Source organism: Leptodactylus fuscus, chromosome 11 (assembly GCF_031893055.1).
Source record: "Leptodactylus fuscus isolate aLepFus1 chromosome 11, aLepFus1.hap2, whole genome shotgun sequence".
NCBI lineage: Eukaryota > Metazoa > Chordata > Amphibia > Anura > Leptodactylidae > Leptodactylus > Leptodactylus fuscus.
Window position 1 is genome coordinate 45,428,090 of NC_134275.1, and position 16,228 is coordinate 45,444,317.

The 16,228-nt window shown below is 44.9% G+C and overlaps 1 protein-coding gene across 1 annotated transcript; it reads left to right on the forward strand.

Moving 5' to 3' along the window:
• The first annotated feature begins 2,359 nt into the window (after positions 1-2,359).
• On the forward strand, positions 2,360-15,120 carry CDK20 (cyclin dependent kinase 20). Its single transcript, XM_075258814.1, has 8 exons — positions 2,360-2,503; positions 6,572-6,685; positions 7,847-8,035; positions 8,115-8,236; positions 8,420-8,482; positions 8,557-8,680; positions 10,755-10,910; positions 13,611-15,120. Exons 1-8 carry the CDS (start codon positions 2,429-2,431, stop codon positions 13,788-13,790), a joined length of 1,023 nt encoding a protein of 340 aa, XP_075114915.1. The 5' UTR covers positions 2,360-2,428; the 3' UTR covers positions 13,791-15,120.
• The last annotated feature ends 1,108 nt before the right edge of the window (positions 15,121-16,228 follow it).

Below are 16,228 nucleotides of genomic sequence, written 5' to 3' on the forward strand. Positions count from 1 at the left end.
ATCCCTGTACTGTGACATCACTGTGTGTATTATCTCTGTACTGTGACATCACTGTATTATCCCAGTATTGTGACATCATTGTATTATCTCTGTACTGTGACATCACTGTGTGTATTATCCATGTACTGTGACATCATTGTGTATATTATCCCTGTACTGTGACATCACTGTGTGTATTATCCCTGTACTGTGACATCAGTGTGTATTATCCCTGTACTGTGACATCACTGTGTGTATTATCCCTGTACTGTGACATCACTGTGTATATTATCTCTGCACTGTGACATCACTGTGTGTTATCCCTGTACTGTGACATCACTGTGTGTATTATTCATGTACTGTGACATCACTGTGTATATTATCCCTGTACTGTGACATTCCTGTCTGTATTATCCATGTACTGTGACATCATTGTGTATATTATCCCTGTACTGTGACATCCCTGTCTGTATTATCCATGTACTGTGACATCATTGTGTATATTATCCCTGTTCTGTGACATCACTGTGTGTATTATCCCTGTCTTGTGACATCACTGTGTGTATTATTATCCCTGTACTGTGACATCACTGTGTGTATTATCCATGTACTGTGACATCACTGTGTATATTATCCCTGCACTGTGACATCACTGTGTGTATTATCCCTGTACTGTGACATCACTGTGTGTATTATCCCTGTACTGTGACATCACTGTGTGTATTATCCTTGTACTGTGACATCACTGTGTGTATTATCCATGTACTGTGACATCAGTGTGTGTATTATCTCTGTACTGTGACATAATTGTGTATATTATCCCTGTACTGAGACATCACTGTGTGTATTATCCCTGTACTGTGACATCACTGTGTGTATTATCCCTGTACTGTGACATCACTGTGTGTATTATCTCTGTATTGTGACATAACTGTGTGTATTATCCATGTACTGTGACATCATTGTGTGTATTATCTCTGTACTGTGACATCACTGTGTGTATTATCCCTGGACTGTGACCTCACTGTCTGTATTATCCTTGGACTGTGACATCACTGTCTGTATTATCCATGTACTGTGACATCATTGTGTGTATTATCCCTGGACTGTGACATCACTGTGTGTATTATCCCTGTACTGTGACATCACTGAGTGTATTATCCATGTACTGTGACATCACTGTGTGTATTATCCCTGTACTGTGACATCACTGTGTGTATTATCCTTGAACTGTGACATCACTGTCTGTATTATCCATGTACTGTGACATCATTGTGTGTATTATCTCTGTACAGTGACATCACTGTGTGTATTATCCTGTACTGTGACATCACTGTGTGTATTATCTCTGTACTGTGACATCACTGTGTGTATTATCTCCTGTACTGTGACATCACTGTGTGTATTATCCCTGTACTGTTACATCACTGTGTGTATTATCTCCTGTACTGTGACATCACTGTGTGTATTATCTCTGTACTGTGACATCACTGTGTGTATTATTATCCATGTACTGTGACATCACTGTATTATCCCTGTACTGTGACATCACTGTGTGTATTATCTCCTGTACTGTGACATCACTGTGTGTATTATCCCTGTACTGTGACATCACTGTGTGTATTATCCCTGTACTGTGACATCACTGTGTGTATTATCCCTGTACTGTGACATCACTGTGTGTATTATCCCTGTACTGTGACATCACTGTATTATTATCCATGTACTGTGACATCACTGTGTGTATTATTATCCATGCACTGTGACATCACTGTGTGTATTATCCCTGTACTGTGACATCACTGTGTGTATTATCCCTGTACTGTGACATCACTGTGTGTATTATCTCTGTACTGTGACATCACTGTGTGTATTATCCCTGTACTGTGACATCACTGTGTATATTATTATCCATGTACTGTGACATCACTGTGTGTATTATTATCCATGTACTGTGACATCACTGTGTGTATTATTATCCATGTACTGTGACATCACTGTGTGTATTATCCCTGTACTGTGACATCACTGTATGTATTATTATCCATGTACTGTGACATCACTGTGTGTATTATTATCCATGTACTGTGACATCACTGTGTGTATTATCCCTGTACTGTGACATCACTGTGTATATTATTATCCATGTACTGTGACATCACTGTGTGTATTATCTCTGTACTGTGTCAGTGTGTATACTATTAGCAGACTGTGAGGAGTATATACTGGAGGAGCAGCCCCCGGTAGTGACATGGCCTCACCTCAGCTCCCCTCTGCTGCCCGGTTATCACTATTCTGTCGACGATTCGATTCTCCCGCGCTTTTCCCGCCTTCCCGGGGGAGGATCCTCGGCGGTCACGTGACACCCGATCTCCCCCCTCCTGTTGCCAGGCAACACCTGGAAGCTTGACAGCTTGCTGGCCCGGCCCGGTGTGTCGTGATCGGGCTGATGGAGCAGTACAGCTTGCTCGGTCGGATCGGAGAAGGGGCTCACGGCATCGTGTTCAAGGCCAAACACATCGAGGTGACGGGGATGGGGGGCGGTCATCTGACGGGGATCAGCGTCACATAATATGGCGTAACGGGAGGGACACGGAGGTTGTCACAGAATTAAAGAGAACCTTTCACCACTTTGCAACCTGTGCAGCTTTCTGCCCCATGTTATAGATGCAGCTGCATAGACTGTAGTGCACTTTGAATTACCTCCCTAGCCCCCCTCGTTTTGGAGCTGTGAGCCCCGTAAATTTTGGCGCCCTGTATGGTAATTAAGGCTTTAGTGTCAGAAGGGCGTTTCTGACGATAAAAAGAAAAGCTACGTCAGTCTGACACTGTCCAATTAGCAGTGGACAGTGTCGGAGCTGCTTCTCCTGCCTAATCTCGTGAGTTCTCGTGAGATCAGGCAAACGTCTCTTCACAGGGCTGCACAGAAGACCCGGAGAAGCGATCCAGGCTGAGCACTGAAGTGGATGAAGGAGAACTTCACTGACATCTTCACAGGTAAGTGAAGAAACCCCTAAGCAATGAGCATAACTGCCCTGTACACCCTGTGGTCCTAGGTCTAGCCCCTATACAACGAGCATTAACCCCTATAGCCCCCTGGCAATGAGCATTAACCCCTATAGCCCCCTAGCAATGAGCATTAACCCCTATAGCCCCCTAGGCAATGAGCATTAACCCCTATAGCCCCCTAGGCAATGAGCATTAACCCCTATAGCCCCCTAGCAATGAGCATTAACCCCTATAGCCCCCTAGGCAATGAGCATTAACCCCTATAGCCCCCTAGGCAATGAGCATTAACCCCTATAGCCCCCTAGGCAATGAGCATTAACCCCTATAGCCATCTAGGGGTTAATGCTCATTGCCAGGGGGCTATAGGGGTTAATGCTCGTTGTATAGGGGCTAGACCTGGGACCACAGGGTGTACAGGGCAGTTATGCTCATTGCTTAGGGGTTTCTTCACTTACCTGTGAAGATGTCAGTGAAGTTCTCCTTCATCCACTTCAGTGCTCAGCCTGGATCGCTTCTCCGGGTCTTCTGTGCAGCCCTGTGAAGAGACGTTTGCCTGATCTCACGAGAACTCACGAGATTAGGCAGGAGAAGCAGCTCCGACACTGTCCACTGCTAATTGGACAGTGTCAGACTGACGTAGCTTTTCTTTTTATCGTCAGAAACGCCCTTCTGACACTAAAGCCTTAATTACCATACAGGGCGCCAAAATTTACGGGGCTCACAGCTCCAAAACGAGGGGGGCTAGGGAGGTAATTCAAAGTGCACTACAGTCTATGCAGCTGCATCTATAACATGGGGCAGAAAGCTGCACAGGTTGCAAAGTGGTGAAAGGTCCTCTTTAAAGGAGTTCTCCAGGTCTATGTATGGCGTGTCGGTCACGTGATGGGGCAGGTGTCACATACAGGGGGTAAATAGCACAGGGCGCTGTAGAATATATCTCCTATGCCATAATGCTATTACCACAAGCAGGGTTTTCAAAGGATATCATTGGAAAGTCTTTAAAGGGGCTCTATCAGCCAAATCATGCTAATAGAGCCCCACATATGCGTGAATAGCCTTTAAAAATTATTATTATTATTATGTTATATTAAACTACCCCCCCATTTTAAAATAATATCCTAAAAAAGAACGTGCTCTACTTACGCATCGTGCACGCTGGGCGGGCATTCATGACCCGGGCGCATGCGCAGTAGCATGCGGCTTCTACTACGGCTACTGCGCATGCGCCCAGGCCATTTTTTTTTTTAGCAATGTCAGTTCGCGAGCACCGGAGGAAGACGGGACCGGAGGACATCGGAGGTAGAGGAGGCGTGGATGAAGAAGACGACACACCCTGAATGCCCGCCCCCCGTGCACGATGCGTAAGTAGATCACATTCTTTTTTTAGGGTATTATTTTAAAATGGGGGGGGGGGGGTAGTTTAATATAACTTTAGCGGTGCCTGAATACCCTTTTTAAAGACTATTCACGCATATGTGGGGCTCTATCAGCATGATTTTGCTGATAGAGCCCCTTTAATATACATAAAAGTATGACAAATTGCTTACTGCTAAGCTGAGGTGTTACAGGCCCAAAGTCTAAGGCTGCACTACTGACAGATTCTGATGACATCATATCGCCATCTGATTCCCCCTGTTAGTGTCATAGAGACCTCGTGTGGGTCTAAATTACTGACTTCTTCCATATCTACATCTTGACCTTTGTGGATATTGATGGAACTTGGTGGTCTGATCAGTGGGGTATGATACCCAGGACCCCACTAGACCCATAGGTCAGCTGCAGGCGAGTGCTGATTCCACTTCACAGGCCTGTGTAGTCATGTTTATTTGTCATATAGTCTGTTTGCAGCTCAGTCCAATTTTTGTGAATAACACCCCTTTTACAGGCCTTCACAGTATGTCACCCCCTCTACTGACCCCAAGCAGTATACAGTTCTGGTGATTAGGACTGACTGCAATACCAAAAATGGCCACTATACAATGTACAGCACTGTACTCACCCGAATAATGCAGCTGATAGGAGGGGAAGTCAGGCGTTAGACCGATCACATATTGATCACCTATCCTAAAGATATATTATCAGTACTACTATCCTGGATAACCCCTTTCAGGCTGAGATAGATATCAAAAAAGGTTTTTTGATCCAAAGCCAGGAGTGGATTGAGCAGTAGGGACAAGTAGAAGAGGAATATAAGATAAGTATAAGATGAGGATAAGGGGAATATAAGAGAAATGTAAGAGAGGTATAAGAGATATATAAGAGAAGTATAAGAGGAGCATAAGGGCCTGTGAGGCCCCACATTGCTGAAATGCAGCTTTTTTTGTTGCAAATTTTGCTGCGGTTTCTTGAGCCAAATCCAAGATTGGCTACTAAAGTAATGGGGAATATCTAGGATGTTCTTTCACTTCTATCTTCTGCTGAATCCACTCCTGGCTTTGGCTCAAAAAACCGCAGCAAAATTTGCAACAAAAAAGCTGCGTTTTTGCAACATGGGGCCTCAGTCTTATACTCTCCTATTGGCTGTTCTTCCTGCATCGGTGCAGTTCTTCAGTGAAGCCAGAGGCGTACATCTCCACCTACTGCACCTCCATTTATTATACCCTCTGCTTCAGTGTACATGCGCCAGACTTTGGCCACATGTGTGATGAAGTTGGGTTGTATACCACAAGGTTCAATGAAGAACAGCAAGGGCACTGCATGACCCTAGGTGAGTATAAAACGTTTTTATTCTTAATGCGTCCATATAATAGAGATCCTGAATACTTTATTATTTAGCACATAAGGTGGCTTAATGATATGCTGTACTTGACAGTATCCAATATTAATGGTGCCCTCCAGAAAGATGATATAAGTCTGCCTAGCAGGTTGTGGGGCGCTGCCGTCGCGTCATGGCTGCTGATGGAGGGTCATGTGATCTGACCAGTCTACTGCACATGCACTGGTTACCCTCACCAAGCTCAGTGCTATTCATGCAAGGCGGCTGAGGGACTGCTCAGGTCACATGACCCTCTATCAACAGCCACATTGGTAAAAGGAGTCTCCTGAGAGGAGAAAGGAGCATTTCCCTCTGATAGGATACATAACATAGTTTCTTATATTCGCCCAATCTATCGATTTATGCAAATTTTGACCATTTTACCAAATCTTATCCACATGCCATACAAAATCCTACAGTGTAGAAAATAAATGTGTAGCTTGTGAACTAATACTGCAGGGTTTACCATGGGCAAAACATAGAACGTAAGATGAAGCGATTACGCTATCAATTCCTCTGCAATAAATGGCACCATCTAGTGTGGATTGTTCTGCTCATGACGTGCATTTGTAGTAACTAATATTTGCCAGTATGTGGCACTAGAACTCCTAGTATGAATACCATTGTTTGCTTTGGATTGTGTGATGTATAAGCTCAATAGAAGAAAGAAAAATCCAATAAATTGTTGCTCAGCAGCATTGTAAAGTAGGATATTGTGCAGCATACAGAGGGTTAATGTCTGGGATAGCCGTTCCTGTGAATGTTTGGCCTCGCCGACCTCTAGGTGTATGTCTGGCATCTGATATTCTCTGTATCTGATATTCTCAGACAGGGGAAGCTGTTGCCCTAAAAAAAGTGGCATTACGGAAGCTGGAAGAAGGCATCCCGAACCAGGCGCTGAGGGAGATCAAGGCCCTGCGCGAGATCGAGGACAACCCATATGTGAGTCTTCAGGGTGACACGAGTGTTCAATGTGTATTACTATACAAGAGTCTTATGCTTATCATATTCTTCCCTTGTCCCTGTAGTGCCGGACTTCCTGCTGGCATCTTCCAACCTCCAACATTGCTCTTATTCCTTAACTAAACCATTTACTTGTTGTCGTCTACTTAAGGGCTAGTTCACACGGGGGCAATGAGGCAGATTCCACCTCAAAATCTGCCTCCATACAATGGTGGTCTATGGAGACTGCTAGCTTTTGTTTTTCTGCTAGAAGTTTTCTTCAGGCGGATTCCGCCTGAGGAAAGCAATAGAAGTGAATGGGAGGCAAAAAACGCCTGGCGTTTTCTGAAGCAGTGTTTACCAAAAACTGCTCCAGAAAACGCCTCAAGGTCAAAAAACCGCCTCCTAATTAGGAAGCGTTTTTTTTCAGGACCAAAATAAGCCAGGCGGTTTTTACGTGTGAACTACACCCAAACTCTCATGCCTTCCTGTGCTGCCCTCTAGTGTTTGTTTTATTACCTTCTTATGCCCGCAAACACTGGCTCTCGGCTTCCTCTTTTATCCTCTACAGTTGTCTCTGTCACATCTCCCCTCAAGGGTTGGCTCTGGTGTCTTCTTCAGCCCTGTAATGTTGACTCTGTTTTCTTACTCTGCCCTTAAATGTTGTCCTCCTCTGCCCCCTAATGCTGACTTTGTTGCTATCCTCCTTCTTCTGCCCCCCTAGTGCTGGCTCATTGTCTTCCTTTGCCTCCTAATGTTGGCTATGTTGTTTTCATCTGCCCCCTGGGCTTTGCTCTTTTGCCTTCTTCTGCCCCCTAGTATTGGCTCTGTTGTCTTCTTGGTTTCTTCTTCTTCCCCCAATATTGTTGCTACTCCTGTAATTTCCCTTCCATATAGTTTGAGCTATTTCTCTGCTGCCCCCTGTTGTTGACTTCACTTTCTTCTTCTGGTGTTTATTTCTCTCCTTACATACATAAGTCATCCCCATGTTGCTGGGGTTATTCCGCTCTTGCCCCTTTATTATTGGGGTTATTCCCTGGCTGCTGAGTGTTGATGTTGTTTCTTGTCAGTTGTGTGGAGAATGCAGGTGCCATACTGGAGTCCATCCTGGTGGGATCCATATATATGGGAGTCATTACCTCCCTTTTTCTGTATCTGCAGGTGGTGAAGCTCAGAGAGGTGTTCCCACATGGCACAGGGTTTGTCCTGGTCTTTGAGTACATGCTTTCTGACCTCTCAGAAGTCATCAGGAACTCTGACCAACCCCTCACTGAGGCCCAGGTCAAGGGTTATATGATGATGTTATTGAAAGGAGTCAAGTTCTGCCATGAAAACTCCATCATGCATCGGGTAAGTGCGAGCTTTGCTGTCTGTGGCCGGTCAGTTCTGTAATACTACTCACACAACATCCTCCAATCCATGTCAACAGGACCTCAAGCCAGCAAATCTTCTCATCAGCTCCACCGGGCTCCTCAAGATCGCGGACTTCGGCCTAGCTCGAGTCTTTTCTAATGACAGGGGACGTCTGTACAGCCACCAAGTAGCCACCAGGTCAGTCAGTCGGAGCTTAACTTGTGCCTCTCCAGCTGGGAGTTGTAGTCTTTGAAGTAGCTGGAGAGCTACACATTAGAGACCAGGTCTCCATAATATTCAGTATAACCTGATAATATTTTAGTTGCTGCTCCCTGGTTCACACAAAAACTTCTTTTCTTGTTTTCCCGGGGTGACTTGCAGATGGTACCGAGCACCAGAGCTGTTGTATGGAGCCCGTAAATATGATGAGGGGGTCGATCTGTGGTGAGTCCTTTGTGCCGCCACCTGTATACAGTACTAGAAGATGTACATGTTGGTAACTCTGTTCTCGTCTCTAGGGCCGTGGGCTGTATATTTGGGGAACTGCTGAACGGTTCTCCCCTCTTCCCTGGAGAGAATGACATTGAGCAGCTATGCTGTGTCCTTCGAACTCTGGGGACACCTAATGCAAAGACTTGGCCAGTAAGTAGTTTAATCTGTTTGTAAAGATTGTTGATCCCCACTAAAATCTCTTCTGTGCTGTGGTCACACGGTGGTTTAGTGGTTAGCACTGCAGCCTTGCAGCGCTGGGGTCCTGGTGTTCAAATCCCACCAAGGGTAAAAAAACATCTGCAAGGAGTTTGTATGTTCTCCTCGTGTTTGCATGGATTCCCATCCCATATTCCAAAAAAGACATACTGATAGGGAAAAATGTACATTGTGAGCTCTATGTGGGCCAGTGACAGAGCCAACAGACAGTTTGTGTCATTCTTGCTTCCCAGAAACTCAAGTTGAGGCCACACTTGCAAAAAAGCTGTGTTTTTTGTTCCTGCAGATTTTGAACCAAAGTATAAGAAGCGTCCTCTGTACCTCCCAGTGCCCTGGAAGACGCTCTTGATTTTGGTTTATAAAAAATAAACACAGCAAAATCTGCAACACATTTGGGCCACATTTATCAATACCATCGTACTTTGCACTATCAGGTTCCTAATTTTAGACGCATGAATCTGAATCTGTTGTATGGACCACATAAATATGGAGAGTTTCTAGAAATGGCAAAATTCTGACTCAAATATCATCTGACTTATAGTGTGGTGCTTCACCATGAGACAGATATTTGACGCAAAACATGTAGACAAAATCTGTAGACAAAAAACTTACCTCGCTTGCTGTTAGGAACAAATATTTGGCGCCCACTTCAAGACCCGATAATAAGCAGACTCAAATCATCTCTCACTTATTGAGGAGACAAATATGTGGCATACAATGTGAATTTTTGGCACACAAGGTAAATAGTAAATTCATTGCATCATTTTAAACTTGGTCTACTTTGCACAAGAAAAACTGCGCCAAACTCATTCTTTTCTAGTTCATAAAGTTAGACATTTATAAACGTCTTCCGTTACAAACCGCGCCCATTCCGGGCAACCTTTTTCTAAAGTGTCAAGCCTGTCACATTTTTGTGTTCTTTCTGAGCAACATAAATTTTGGCACAAATGTAGTCAGAAAATTGTTGGACGGATGTGTTTGCAGTGAGAAATGTGGCACCCAGCTCTGCCTCCTAACACATGGATTGGCAGGTCCTGGTGTGCGGTAAATAATGTTAGGTGCTCTGGCAGACAAGGCCACACCTCCAGTGCACTGAACCAATTATTTGCATATTCATTAAAAGTTGACTTTTTGGCCAGCATGTTTGCACTCTCACACAGATAAGTCTCCGGCCCTACAACAACACAAAAGAGGCTTAGATAATAGACCATGATAAGAGTTATGTGATATAAGCTGTAGGTCTAGTAATTGCAGTGTGCTCGGTGTAATGCCTTATATTTCCTGTGGGGGCGCTGCAGAGTAATTAAACTCTTCTCTGTTCTCTCACAGATCACTCCTGATCGCTGAGGGTTCATCTTATTTACAGAGATTTTCTGCAGTCTATATAACCCCCATTACAGGTTCCTTTTGCCACCTCGATAAGGCTCCGCTCAAATCTTGTTTTTTTACACCCGTTTATCATCTCCGTTTCTGTATGTTTTTTGATGAACACCGAAGTAGGATATACTTAGTTTTTGTGTCTGTCTAAAAAAAGACGGCCTGAAAGAGATACATTTTTTGTAACCTTGATCTGTGTATAAATGGATGGCCATCTGTATGCGTCTGTTTTTGCTTCTGTTAAACGGATCTGCTAAATGGATATAAAAAAACACGACAGGACGGGATAAGTGTCCGATTGCCGGGTCCCCCGGTGATCAGGAGGATGGGAGGCCTAAAGTCCTTGTCAATGGAACCACAGGGCGCTTGTGTGACCCGCACTCCATTTACTGCTACGGGACTGTCAGCTGTAATCTCTGGTGCCCACATCCCCATAGAAGTGAATGCAGCCCTAGTCACACATAGGTCCCCCGTCCTCCTGATCAATGGGGGACCCAGCAGTCAGACAATTATTCCCTGTTCTGAGGATATTGAATAAGCGTCCATTAGACAAGCCCTTTAATCTGACCATGTCTGGTTTTGGTCTTGTTGCTGATGTTCCCACAACATTAATTTTCTTTTCCCTCTTCAGGAAATCACAGACCTTCCGGATTATAATAAGATTTCTTTCAAAGAACACCGTCCTCTCTCCCCTGAGCGCATCGTCCCCGACACCTCCCCGGAGGCTCTGCAACTTCTCATGCGCTTCCTGGTGTATCCGTCCACCCAAAGGATTCGAGCAGCAGAGGTGAGCCTGTGCAATGCAGTCCATACGTCATATATACGCCAGGCCAGCATCACAATGGTTAACCCATTTAATAACCACCGTATTCCCCTCCCCATAGGCTAGGAGATAAGTTGCAGATAAATGGGATACGACTGCTGGGAAAGTATAGCCCCTTTAAGGGGCCTTATTCTATATAGTCCCATGTTGTTATGGTACTATTGAATAAGACCTGCTTGGAAGTTCTGTGCTGTACCATAGGGCCTCTTCTAGGGGGTTTTCAGGCTAAAAATATTGGTAACCTATTCTTAGGATCATGAGAAATATCCAGTTGGGAAGTGGGGTGTCTGACTCCTTCTACCCCCCCCCCCTCCTATCAGCTATTTTCAGCAGCTGATACACAGACAATGAAGCAGTAGGCAGACAGCGCAATTCTCTGTGTAGTGGCCGGAACAGGTAGTGCAGATACTCCCACTCAAGCAAATGAGCATTAAGCTGCAGTACCTAGTCTGACCACGTTCTGCTTCCTTCTTCATTTTCTGTGTATCGGCTGCCCAAAACAACTGATCTGGATGTCGGTTGTCCACAGTTCTGATATTGATGAGGATCCTAAGGATACACCTTTAATATTTTTTGCCTGGGAAACCCCTTTAAGGGTAATTGTCCCGGGAGCAACAGGGGCTCTTCTGTTTGATCAGTTCATCGGGTTTCCCAGTGGCATGGAGGACCTAGAAGGAGTAATTGTGAATATAGTAGTCCCTTATGGGGAGCAAAGCAAAATGTAATACAAAAATGTGGAAAAAAAATCGGCAAAAAAAAAGTCACTATTTAGTACCTTACATGAAACCAAGAAGCCTACACTTATTAGGTAACTTTAGGAATAACCTGAAGTTTAAAAGGTGAATTGTATGGAGAATGTTCATTTAAAAATGCCATATATCACTTATTTTCATATTTGTGCCGCGAGAAGCGCTATATATATATATATATATATATACACACCGGCCACTTTATTAGGTACACCATGCTAGTAATGGGTTGGACCCCCTTTTGCCTTCAGAACTGCCTCAATTCTTCGTGGCATAGATTCAACAAGGTGCTGGAAGCATTCCTCAGAGATTTTGGTCCATATTGACATGATGGCATCACACAGTTGCCGCAGATTTGTCGGCTGCACATCCATGATGCGAATCTCCCGTTCCACCACATCCCAAAGATGCTCTATTGGATTGAGATCTGGTGATTGTGGAGGCCATTGGAGTACAGTGAACTCATTGTCATGTTCAAGAAACCAGTCTGAGATGATTCCAGCTTTATGACATGGCATTGCATTATCCTGCTGAAAGTAGCCATCAGATGTTGGGTACATTGTGGTCATAAAGGGATGGACATGGTCAGCAACAATACTCAGGTAGGCTTTGGCGTTGCAACGATGCTCAATTGGTACCAAGGGGCCCAAAGAGTGCCAAGAAAATATTCCCCACACCATGACACCACCACCACCAGCCTGAACCGTTGATACAAGGCAGGATGGATCCATACTTTCATGTTGTTGACGCCAAATTCTGACCCTACCATCCGAATGTCGCAGCAGAAATCGAGACTCATCAGACCAGGCAACGTTTTTCCAATCTTCAATTGTCCAATTTCGATGAGCTTGTGCAAATTGTAGCCTCAGTTTCCTGTTCTTAGCTGAAAGGAGTGGCATCCGGTGTGGTCTTCTGCTGCTGTAGCCCATCTGCCTCAAAGTTCGATGTACTGTGCATTCAGAGATGCTCTTCTGGCTACCTTGGTTGTAACGGGTGGCTAGTTGAGTCACTGTTGCCTTTCTATCAGCTCGAACCAGTCTGGCCATTCTCCTCTGACCTCTGGCATCAACAACGCATTTCCGCCCACAGAACTGCCGCTCACTGGATGTTTTTTCTTTTTCGGACCATTCTCTGTAAACCCTAGAGATGGTTGTGCGTGAAAATCCCAGTAGATCAGCAGTTTCTGAAATACTCAGACCAGCCCTTCTGGCACCAACAACCATGCCACGTTCAAAGGCACTCAAATCACCTTTCTTCCCCATACTGATGCTCGGTTTGAACTGCAGGAGATTGTCTTGACCATGTCTACATGCCTAAATGCACTGAGTTGCCGCCATGCGATTGGCTGATTAGAAATTAAGTGTTAACGAGCAGTTGGACAGGTGTACCTAATAAAGTGGCTGGTGAGTGTATATCACCAAACATTGCTAAAAAATGTCTCCCACACCCAAATAAAAGCAGCAATGGCCGCCTACCAGTGTGGTGAGTGCTGGAGAAATAATATTATAAATCACATAAAAGCAGGTAAACAAAGAGAAGAGGAATAAAAATGAGTAGCTCATTAAGGGTTAACATTTCCAAAACCTAGACATTATTGATTATCATCCTGAGATCATGAGTCCCCCCCCCCCTCCTCCTCGTGTGTTGGTCTATATGATAGCAGGAGAGAACTCAGGGCTGCACTTGGCTTCTATGTTAGTCCTGGCTGCTCCAATCAAATGCAGCACTTGGTCCCCTGGTTTCAGAGTCATGTCCCCTATTCTGTACATAGGTGAGATGTCTGCTGTGCCAATGGAAGGCATGATCATCCCCTTTTATTGTGAACCTACATGTGTGAGACCCCCAGCTCTACACCACCCAGGGCTATGCTCATGGGCCGTCTCCTTGCTCAGTATCCTCTCATGTTCTATTCCAGGCTCTTCTACATCCATATTTCTTTTGTGAGCCTCTTCCTGCTCATCATTCGGAGCTGCCTATTCCCCAAAGAGGTGGAAGAAGAAACCGCCAACTTCAGAGGGAGTTCCATATAGAAGAGCCTGTATCTGACAGCCTGCTAGACCCTGGACTCTTGAGTGACTACCTTCATGGTCTCTAAATACAGCTTTATTTGCAGGAGTTGTGTACACTTAATAGGTCTACCCCAGCAGGTGCGGAGACTGGGACTTGGCTGGGGATGGTCAAGGGATCCTGTAAGTGTAGGGAGACCCCATCTCTGCTGTGGGATCATGAGTCCCTCTATTCTTGTTACTGTAGTCCTTGCCTCTATGTTACAATATGACCTCTTCTAGGTTGTGGTCATGTTCTCTAAATATATGTTGTTCATTTCTTCACTGCTCTCCCTTTCCATGTTGTTGAGGGTTAGCGAGTGGGATGGGGCAGGGATGGGCGCAGCACAGTGGGTTATCTGGGTGCTAGAGATAAGGACTGCTAGTCAGTCACTCCGGGCTCAGGGGTGTGTGGGGAGCTTAATGTCTCAGCACTTTGTGTGACAGCTAGAAAGTTGACAGGGACACGGGATGCATAACAGCACTTAACTCTTACCCTGCCCGAGAGCTATATGCTGAGTTCATCACTTGTCCATTAACCACTTGTCGAGTGCTTAACCTTTTCCATTGTCGCTGTCCATATAACTCCCTAGAGACTTTCTAAGCTACCTTTCCCTGATGTCACCAACAAATACTATTATACTAATGGCATAAATACAAAGCACCATGTATGAAAAAAGACGCACAAATGTTCTGGCTTATAGATCTCTATGTCTGGGCCTGGCCATTAGGGCTACCTGCTTACTGGGTGGATTGTACTGCTGCGGATCCACTGCAAAATTATGTTGTGAAATTCATGGGGATAGCGACATAATGAAAGCAGTGAAACTATACATAACATACAGGAATGGGTTAAAGGCGTTCCCAAGATATAGAAAAAATTGTTCAATGAAGAGAAACATCACTCCCCTCTGAATATCCCTGTGTTCCAGTGCTCATGCTGACATCTTCGCCGTTTTTAGGCCCCACTCAACCTGAAGTGACGTCATGTGACCACTTACGCAGGGATGACCTTTCACCGCTGAGGCCAGTGATTGTCACATGACAACAAATGAGATGTCACCATTTCCATCCTCGTATGGTAGACGCTGTGCCGAACAGGAGGGACATTGATTTTGGAACTGTTTTTTTTTTTGCAGGAGTTGGCAATGAACATGTTAATGCATTCTCTGTAATTACAGGAGGGAATCGTTAATCTATGGATTCTATACGGTCCTCTTAACCGCCTGTCTGTCACCAGCACATTCATTTTTTGTAAAATAAAGTAAGCCTAGTGGAGTCGTCTGGCTCCGTCACCCTGGATACTCCATGTCTTTCTGTGGGGTAGCGTCCGTTTACATCTGCACTTCCCTAATGTAGGAGAGTAGGTTCAAGTAAGGTGAAGCCTTAGTATAAGCGTCCTGAATGTACTAACATTATACTACGCACAAACCTCTGACACACCGGAGTGCACTGCGGAGTAACCCTACAAACCTGGATGAATTATATATAAGTCTGGGCTAAAAGGATTGCCCTCTAGAGACTAGCGCCCCCTTGGGAGGATCCATTTTGTACATGCTTTTGACCAGTTACTGATGGCTCAAAATATGGCTGCAGCATCAGGAATTTCAAGCTGAATTTTTCCACTTGACCAACTTCTGCGCCCAATGTCACACTTTAATGGGAGTTATCAAGCAGAACCCCCCCCCCATCATCAAGCCTGATGCTTCTGTTTTTTTCACTAGCCGAAAAAAATCAGCATCTGCCTCCCATTGAAATCAATGGTGGTTGGTTTCAGGTGGAATTTGGAGCTGGTTTTGAGGTTGAATCCACCTCGAATTTACCAAATTCCTCCATATGAACCTCCCCATAGAGGTTGGAACCCCCTCCAATAAAACATGTTAATTATAGTGCATGTATAGCATTACTGAATCTCCTGTACATATGTTGTCTCACAGAGCCCATAAGGTGTCCTAACATACAGGAATTGGTGGTGTCTCAGTTCCATTGCAGGGCCTTTCTCTTGGTATGTAGCTTGTACGTTTGCATAGACTCATTCCTGAATAAGTCTAGGCAGGTAGGAGTGACGCTGGGTTCACACTAGCGCCCGGACTCCGTTTTCAGATTTTCGTCTTCTGCATGGAGAAGACAGAAACCTGTCAGAGCATTTTAGGCTCTCCGCCGCGAAACCGTTTTTTTTAAAACCAGACACAGAGTACTGCATGTCTGACTCTGTGTCCAGTTTAAAAAAAAACGGTTTCGTGGCAGAGAGCATGAAACGCTCACCGGCGCTCACGGCCGGACAGCTTTCAAACCCATTCAAATGAACGGATATGAAAGAGTCCTGCAGGTTTCCGTCTCCTGCTCTGTTTTGTGCAGGAAACAGAAACCTTCAGAACGGAGATCGGGCGCAGATGTGAACGAGCCCTTACCTTTTCAGTACATCAGGTTCATTGATTACATAACGACTTGTGCCTCCTATCCCCTAGCTTACATGGTGGCCCGTACC

What these genes read in the sequence shown, in the direction of transcription:
- CDK20 (XM_075258814.1), top strand. Translation starts at nt 2,429, where the DNA reads ATGGAGCAGTACAGCTTGCTCGGTCGGATCGGAGAAGGGGCTCACGGC. An exon ending in TCAAGGCCAAACACATCGAG is followed by an intron (nt 2,504 to 6,571) that starts GTGACGGGGATG and finishes TGATATTCTCAG; the next exon opens with ACAGGGGAAGCTGTTGCCCT. An exon ending in GATGAGGGGGTCGATCTGTG is followed by an intron (nt 8,483 to 8,556) that starts GTGAGTCCTTTG and finishes TCTCGTCTCTAG; the next exon opens with GGCCGTGGGCTGTATATTTG.